Genomic DNA, 8373 nt, shown 5'->3' on the forward strand with positions numbered 1-8373 from the left:
GTTTTGGCATCTTTGTCAAAAATCAGGTCCATGAGTGTGTGGGTTTATTTCTGGGTCTTCTGTTCGATTCCATTGATCCACCATTCTGTTTCTATGCCAGTACCATGCAGTTTTTATAACTGTTGCTCTATAGTACAACTTAAGATCAGGGATGGAGATACCTCCAGAAGATCTTTTATTGTAGAGGATTGTTTTAGCAATTCTCGGTTTCTTGTTATTCCATACGAAGTTGAGAATTTTTCTTTCCAGGTCTGTAAAGAATTGTGTTGGCAATTTGATGGGAATTGCATTAAATCTGTAGATTGCTTTTGGTAAGATGGCCATTTTTACTATGTTAATCCTGCTAAGCCATGAGCATGGGAAATCTTTCCATCTTCGTATATCTTCTTCTAAATCTTTCTTCAGAGACTTGAAATTTTTTTTCATACAAGTCTTTGACTTGCTTGGTTAGGGTTACACCAAGGTACTTTAGATCATTTGTGGCTATTGTGAATGGTGTTGTTTCTCTAATTTCTTTCTCAGCCCTTTTGTCTTTTGTATACAGGAGTGCCACTGATTTTTTTTTTTTGAGTTAATTTTGTATCCGGCCACTTTGCTGAAGGTGGTTATCAGCTGTAGGAGTTCCCTGGTAGAGTTTTTGGGGTCACTCATGTATACTATCATATCATCTGCAAATAGTGATAATTTGACTTCTTCTTTTCCAATCTGTATCCCCTTGATCTCCTTCAACTGTCTTATTACTCTAGCAAGGACTTCCAGCACTATGTTGAAGAGATATGGAGACAGTGGGCAGCCTTGTCTTGTCCCTGATTTCAGTGGGATTGATTTAAGTTTCTCTCCGTTCAGTTTGATGTTGGCTATAGGCTTGCTGTATATCGCCTTTACTATGTTTAGATATGTGCCTTGTATCCCTGATCTCTCCAGTACTTTAAACATGAATGGATGTTGGATTTTGTCAAATGCTTTTTCAGCATCTAGGGAGATTACCATGTGGTTTTTTCTTTCAGTTTGTTAATATGGTGGATCACATTGATGGATTTCAGTATATTGAACCACCCCTGCATACCTGGGATGAAACCTACTTGGTCATAGTGGATAATATCTGTGATGTGTTCTTGGATTCGGTTTGCAAGTATTTTGTTAAGTATTTTTGCATCAATGTTCATAAGGGAGATTGGCCTGAAATTCTCTTTCTTTGTTGAGTCTTTGTGAGGTTTAGGTACCAAGGTGACTGTGGCTTCATAGAATGAGTTTGGTAATGTTCCTCTGTTTCTATTTTGTAGAATAGTTTGAAGAGAATTGTAGTTAGCTCTTTTTTGAAATTCTGGTAGAATTTTGCACTGAAGCCATCTGGTCCTGGGCTTTTTTTGGATGGGAGACTTTTGATGACTGCTTCTATTTCTTTGGGGGAAATAGGATAATTTAATTGATTCACCTGGTCCTGATTCAGCTTTGGTAAGTCAAATCGATTAAGAAAATTGTCTATTTCATTTAGATTTTCAAATTTTGTGGCATATAGACTTTTGAAGTAAGTCCTAATGATTGTTTGGATTTCCTCAGTGTCTGTAGTTATGTCCCCCTTTTCATTTCTGATTTTGTTGATTTCGATGGAGTCTCTCTGCCTTTTATTTAGCTTGGCTAAGGTTTTGTCGCTCTTGTTGATTTTCTCAAAGAACCAGCTCTGGTTTCATTGATTCTTTGAATTGTTTTATTTGTTTCTAATTGATTGATTTCAGCCCTGAGTTTGATTATTTCCAGCCGTTTACTCCTTTTTGGTGTGTCTGCTTCTTCTTTTTCTAGGGTTTTTAAGTGGGCCATTAATTTGCTTGAATGAGCTCTCTCAAATTTCTTCTTGAAGGCACTTAGTGCTATGAACTTTCCTCTTAGCACTGCTTTCATTGTGTCCCACAAGTTTGGGTATGTTGTGTCTTCATTTTCATTGAGTTCTAGGAAGACTTTAATTTCTTTCTTTATTTCTTCCCTGACCCAGCTGTCATTTAGTAACAAGTTGTTTAGTTTCCATGTGTGTGTAGGATTTTGCTATTTCTGTTGTTGTTCAGGTCCAGCTTTATTCCGTGGTGATCAGACAGGATACAAGGGATTATTTCAGTCTTCTTGTATCTGTTGAGGCTTGCTTTGTGACCAACTATATGGTCTATTTTGGAGAAGGTTCCATGAGGTGCTGAGAAGAAGGTAAATTCTTTTGTGTTTGGGTGTAAAGTTCTGTAAATGTCTGTGAGGTCCATTTGATTCATGACCTCTGTCAGAGATATTGTTTCTTTGTTTAATTTGTTTTGTTGACCAGTCCTTTGTTGAGAGTAGGGTTTTGAAGTCTCCCACTATTAATGTGTGGGGATCTATATGTGGTTTAAATTTTATCAATGTTTCTTTTACAAATGTGGGTGCTCTTGTATTTGGGGCATAGATGTTCAGGATTGTGATGTCTTCCTGGTGGAATTTTCCCTTGATGAGTATGAAGAGTCCTTCCCCACCTCTTTTTATTAATTTTGGTTGAAAGTCTATTTTATCAGATATTAGAATGGCTACTCCTGTTTGTTTCTTCGGTCCATTTGCTTGGAAAGTCGTCTTCCAACCTTTTACCCTCAGGTAATGTCTATCTTTGTGCCTTAGGTGTGTTTCTTGTATGCAACAGATTGCTGTGTTTTGTTTATGTATCCATTCTGTTAATCTGTGTCTTTTTATTGGAGAGTTGAGTCCATTGATGTTGAGAGAGATTAATGACCAGTGGCTGTTAGATCCTTTGATTTTGATGTTGGCTGTCTTCATACAGTTGTGTGCTTGGTTGCTTTTTGTTTTGCTGTAGTAAGGTTAATTATTTCCTGTGTTTTCTTGACAGAAGCTAATTTTCTTGGGTTGTATTTTCCCTTCCATTGTCTTCTCTAATGCTGGATTTGTGCGTAGGTATTGTTGAAATTTGTTTTTGTCATTGAATATCTTGTTTTCTCTGTCTATGAGGACTGAGAGTTTTGCAGGGTATGGTAGCCTGGGCTGACATCTGTGTTTTCTTAGGGTCTGCATGATATCTGTCCAGGCCCTTCTGGCTTTTATACTTTCTGTTGAAAAGTCAGGTGTGATTCTAATGGGTTTGCTGTTATATGTTACTTGGCCTTTTTCCCTTGCAGCTTTTAGTATTTTTTCTTTGTTTTGTATACTTACTGTTTTGATTATTATGTGACGGGAGGATTTTCTTTTCTGGTCAAATTTGTTGGGTGTTCTGTAGGCCTCATGTATCCTTATTGGCTTCTCCTTTAACTTGGGGAAATTTTCTTCAATGATTTTGTTGAAAATATTTTCTGGGCCTTGAAGAAGGGAGTCTTCTTTTTCCTCTATTCCTATTATTCTTAGGTTTTGTTTTTTCATATTGTCTTGGATTTCTTGGATGGTCTGTGTCAGGAATTTTTTGGATATAACATTTTCTTTGACAGATACATTGATTTCTTCCATTGTATCTTCTACACCTGAAATTTTTTCTTCCATTTCTTGTATTCTGTTGGTTATGCTTACCTCTGTAGTTCCTGTTTTCTTCCCTAAATTCTTCCTCTCCATTATTTCCTCCATTTGTGTTTTCTTTAATTTTTCTAATTCTATCTTCAGGTCTTGAGTTGTTTTGTTTACTTCCTTCACCTGTCTGCTTGTATTTTCCTCTTTTTCTTTTAGTTCCTTCAACTCTGTCTCTTTTATTTCTTTCAGTGATTTAATTATTTCTTCTCTGAAGGCCACAAGCTGTTTGTCTGCATCTTCCCGTATTTCTTCATGGATGGCCATAATCTGCTTGTCTTTATCTTCCTCCATTTCTTTAAGGATAGCCATGATCTGTTTGGTTTTATCTTCCTCTAATTCTTTATGTATTTTATTTGTTTCCTCTATTATCCTCTTCATCAGCATAGATGTAAGGTCATCTTTCTTGATTTTCTATTATGCTGCGTTGTCCAGAGCTGTTCGCCCCTGGATGGCTGGGTTCTGGAGATGCCATATTGCTCTGTCTTTTGTTGGTTGAGCCTTTACGCTGACCTCTACCCATTGGGCTGATTTAGGTGTTGGCTGTTAGTTTCTGTGCTTCCTGGAGTCCTGAGGTAGGGAGTATCCCCTTGGCCGGAAGATGATTTTTCCTGAAGGAGTCCTTCTCTGCATTTTGGTTATGGTCACTGTATGGCCAGTGTTTCTCAGGAGTTGCCACTGCTCACCTCAGGTTTATAGCCCTGAGTAGGGGTTGTGGTCTATGTTAGGCAGGGGGGGATCTCCTCTTACTCATATAGAAGTTCTCAAGACAGCTGCCCCACTGCTGGGTTTCTTGTTATAAATTTAGTGTGCTGCTGCTCACTAAATTTCCATGTACAGTCCTCTTGAAGAAGCTGCTGATTCCCTAGCTGTGGGGTTTTCTCCCAACAGGAAAACTCAGTCTGTTATTCTGGGGCGCACAGTTCTGTCCAGGAAAGTGAGAGGTGCACTCAGCAAGTCTCTGGGCCAGAGGCTGATTGCTCCGCTCTGGGCCTGGAGAATGTGCACCTAGGTTGAGTTGGTGCCTGGGGGCACTGTTCTGGTCTGGAGGCTGGGTGCCTGGACCAGAAGCTGTGTGTCCCTGTCTAGGATGGTGTGGAGAGCCAAGAGAATGCAATCGCCATTAAGATATGGCACCGACATCCGGCCTCAGCCCTAGTGAACAAGTAATAGAGCGCATGTGCCAGTTGCAAAAGCGCGCCAAGTCACTGCCCAGCCCGGGGCGTTTCTGCCCAGCTCGGGGCGTCACACGGGGCAATGGGCAAGCAGCCAACCAGCGGAGTACACGCCGCCGCAGGGGGTATTTAAGCAGCACCATTCTGGGGGTTGGGGTCTTCCTCCTCTCATCAATTGACTGCAATAAAGCTTGCTGCAGAAGGATCCTATTGTCCGTGTGTGTTCTTGCTGGCGAGACGACCATGTGGGTTGCAACAACTGGTGCCGAAACCCGGGAAAGCTGGGGAAGCTTTTCACCGCCGGCTTTGAGGAGACCCCCCGCTCGTGGGGAGGATTCAGAACTGCAGCGCTAAGGTAAGTTCTGTAAGACATGCCTGGTCTTGAATTGTCTCATCTTTCACCCAAATTGGCAGGAGCTCTTGTAGCTTTCCCTATTGTAATAGTAGCGCTCGTTCTCCTTCTTTTGGTTTTATTTTGCTTCCACAAATATTCTTGCTAAAAGGCTCGCCGCCGTTGGGGCACGGTCAGACGGACGCAGATAAGCCGCGGTATCCCGCGGTGTCCCACCTTTGATGTGCCGTTGGGTATTGTTAGACGGACGTAAATAAGCCACGGTACCTCCTCCCTGTGTCAGTTTCTCTCATAGATAAGGGAGCAGCATGGGAGCTTCACACTCGGTGATCACGGCACTTCAGTCACTTTTAAAACAGCATGAACTAAAGCTTTCAAAAAGAACGTTGGAAGGATTTATTACAGAAATCGATCGCATTGCTCCCTGGTTTGTATGTTCAGGGTCGCTGACGCTTGCTTCCTGGGATAAGTTAGAAGGTGATTTACGGAGGGAGGAAAAAGATGGGAAGCTAAAAGTTGGAACTAGGTCATTGTGGATTTTAGTAAAATCTTGCTTAGAAGATAGGAAGTGCTGCACCTCTGTGGCAGCTGACCAAGGGGTTTTTTAGAGGAAATACAAGACAGCATGTCAGAAACAGAACGGGATAGAAGGTTAAGGGCCCTTAAAGAAAAAGAGAAAGACGTCTTTAAGAAAAAAGGCCCGTCTGTGGACGGTAAGTCCACAGACAGGATAGACAAGGGAAAGGACGCCCTGGGAGAGAAAGGTGAAAGGGGAAGGAAAAACCCAAAAAAGAGGCCCCTCTCTCCAATAAAAGAATTGGAGGCTTTGGGGCTTGATAATTCTGAATCTGAGGAGCTGAGTCCCTCTGAGGAGGAGGACTTAGAGGAGGAGGCGGCTCGTTATGAGGAAGAGAGATACCACCCTGATAAACAGTCGCCGCCACCAGGTAGGGTACATAAAGGACGGTCAATAAATAAAGTTCATGGGGCTTTCCATCAGCCCCTAGCGCCCCTCCACCCTATGTGGAAAGACATGGCTCGGCTCCCCTGGTAGGGATATCGGACTCTTTTTTTTCAAAAGAGGACAAAAGAAAACTTTTTCAGGCTTTTCCTGTTTTTGAGGCTGCAGACGGGGGTCGCACATATGCACCAGTAGAATACCCCCTTGTTAAAGAGCTTGCTGAATCAGTTAATAAATATGGAGTGGATGCTAACTTCACAATTATGCAGCTTGAGAGGCTTGCCGGCGTGGCTATGACTCCGAGCGACTGGCAAAATACTGTAAAGGCCGCTCTTCCTAATATGGGCCAATACTTAGAATGGAAAGCCCTATGGCATGACGCCTCTCAGATCCAAGCAGGAGTCAACTCCCGTGTGGAAGGTGCCCAACGACAGTGGACCTTCAATCTTCTGATAGGGCAAGGCCATTTTGTACACAATCAAACTAATTATGACCCTGGGGCATATGGCCAGATTTCTGCGGCTGCTATTAAAGCATGGAAAGCCCTCTCAAAGAAAGGCGAGGCTGGAGGACACCTGACAAAGATTATACAAGGCCCTCAGGAGCCATTCTCAGAATTTGTGGCCAGAATGACAGAAGCAGCAGGTAGAATATTTGGAGATCCGGAGCGAGTCAGGCCAATGATAGAACAGTTGGTATATGAAAATGCTTCCCCAGAATGTAAGACAATCATTACTCCTAGAAGGAACAAAGGGCTTACAGATTGGATAAAGATCTGCCGAGGACTTGGAGGCCCACTTACCAATGCTGGCCTTGCAGCGGCTATCCTGCAGAGCAAGAGCCGTTCAGGTCCAGGAAGCAATAAAACCTGCTATAGCTGTGGTAAACCAGGCCATTTGAAGCGAGATTGCCGTGCTACTGCACAAAAGAAACTTCCAGGACTGTGCCCCAAATGTAGGAAGGGTAATCATTGGGCCAATGAATGTCGCTCAGTTAGGGATATTCAGGGAAAACTTATTCAGCATGAAGCCCCCCCTAATGAGAGGAATGAGAATATTCCAAAAAACGGATTTCAGGGCCCCAGATTCCAGGGCCCCAAAAAATATGGGACACAAACAGTCAGCAGGAGGGTCTATCCAGCTGTAGAGCAACAGGAGGATCAGCAGGATTGGACCTCTGTTCCACCTCCCAGTTCTTATTGATGCCCCAATTGGGTGTTCAGCCCGTTCCAGTTGAGTTTGAGGGCCCTCTGCCCGAGGGAAGTGTTGGCCTGATACTCGGACGCTCCTCTCTCACCCTAAAGAGGCTTATTATCCATCCTGGAATAATAGATCAAGATTATACTGAAGGGCTTCAAGTTCTTTGTTCTTGTCCGAAAGGAGTATTTTCCATTTCCCCTGGAGATAGGATTGCCCAGTTAGTTCTCCTTCCAAGCTTGCAGGATGTTTTCCCATCCACAGGAATGACAAGGGGCAACAAAGGGTTCGGTTCTTCAAGAACTGACTTTGCTCACTTGGTGGTTGATTTAAAAACTAGGCCCACCTTACAATTACAGATAGAGGGGAAACTTTTCACTGGCATTTTAGATACTGGGGCTGACCGGAGCATTATCTCCTCAAATTGGTGGCCTAGGGCATGGCCTGTTACACAATCATCTCATTCCTTACAAGGGTTAGGATATGAAGCCAGCCCTGCAGTCAGCTCATGCCTGTTAACCTGGCAAGTGCCAGAGGGTCAGACAGTAAGTTTCATACCTTATGTACTTCCTCTCCCCGTTAATCTCTGGGGAAGAGACATCTTACAAGACTTGGGATTGGCATTGACCAATGAGTACTCTCAACAAGCTGTTGATATAATGAAAAGGATGGGTTATAAGGAAGGAAAAAGCCTTGGTAAACAGGAACAAGGGAGATTACACCCGATTTCACAGGAAAGTAATACAGGGAAACAGGCCTGGGTTTTCATTAGCTGCCATTGAGGGTTCCATGCCCATATCTTGGCTCACAGAGGAGGCCGTATGGGTTCCTCAATGGCCCCTTTCCTCTGAAAAGCTGGAAGCCGCTACAAGGCTGGTTAAAGAACAGGTACAGCTTGGTCATTTGGAACCATCTACTTCTCCCTGGAATACACCTATTTTTGTTATTAAAAAGAAGTCTGGAAAATGGAGACTTCTTCATGATTTAAGGGCCATTAATGCACAGATGCGGCTTCTTGGCTCTGTTCAGCGAGGCCTACCTTTACTTTCCGCTCTGCCTAAACAATGGAGAGTCATAATTATAGATATCAAGGATTGCTTCTTCTCCATTCCTCTGTGCCCACAAGACAGACAGAGATTTGCCTTTACTCTACCTGCTGTTAATCACCAT

The 8373-nt window shown here is 43.0% G+C and overlaps 1 protein-coding gene across 1 annotated transcript; it reads left to right on the forward strand.

Annotated features, from left to right (window-relative positions):
- Positions 1 to 5671: 5671 nt before the first annotated feature.
- On the forward strand, positions 5672 to 7271 carry LOC129670691 (igE-binding protein-like). The gene is made up of 2 exons (XM_055599241.1): positions 5672 to 5982; positions 6027 to 7271. Exons 1-2 carry the CDS (start codon positions 5672 to 5674, stop codon positions 7207 to 7209), a joined length of 1494 nt encoding a protein of 497 aa, XP_055455216.1. The 3' UTR covers positions 7210 to 7271.
- The last annotated feature ends 1102 nt before the right edge of the window (positions 7272 to 8373 follow it).

This window comes from Psammomys obesus, unplaced genomic scaffold, assembly GCF_907164565.1.
Source record: "Psammomys obesus unplaced genomic scaffold, mPsaObe1.curated_primary_1811, whole genome shotgun sequence".
Classification (NCBI taxonomy): domain Eukaryota; kingdom Metazoa; phylum Chordata; class Mammalia; order Rodentia; family Muridae; genus Psammomys; species Psammomys obesus.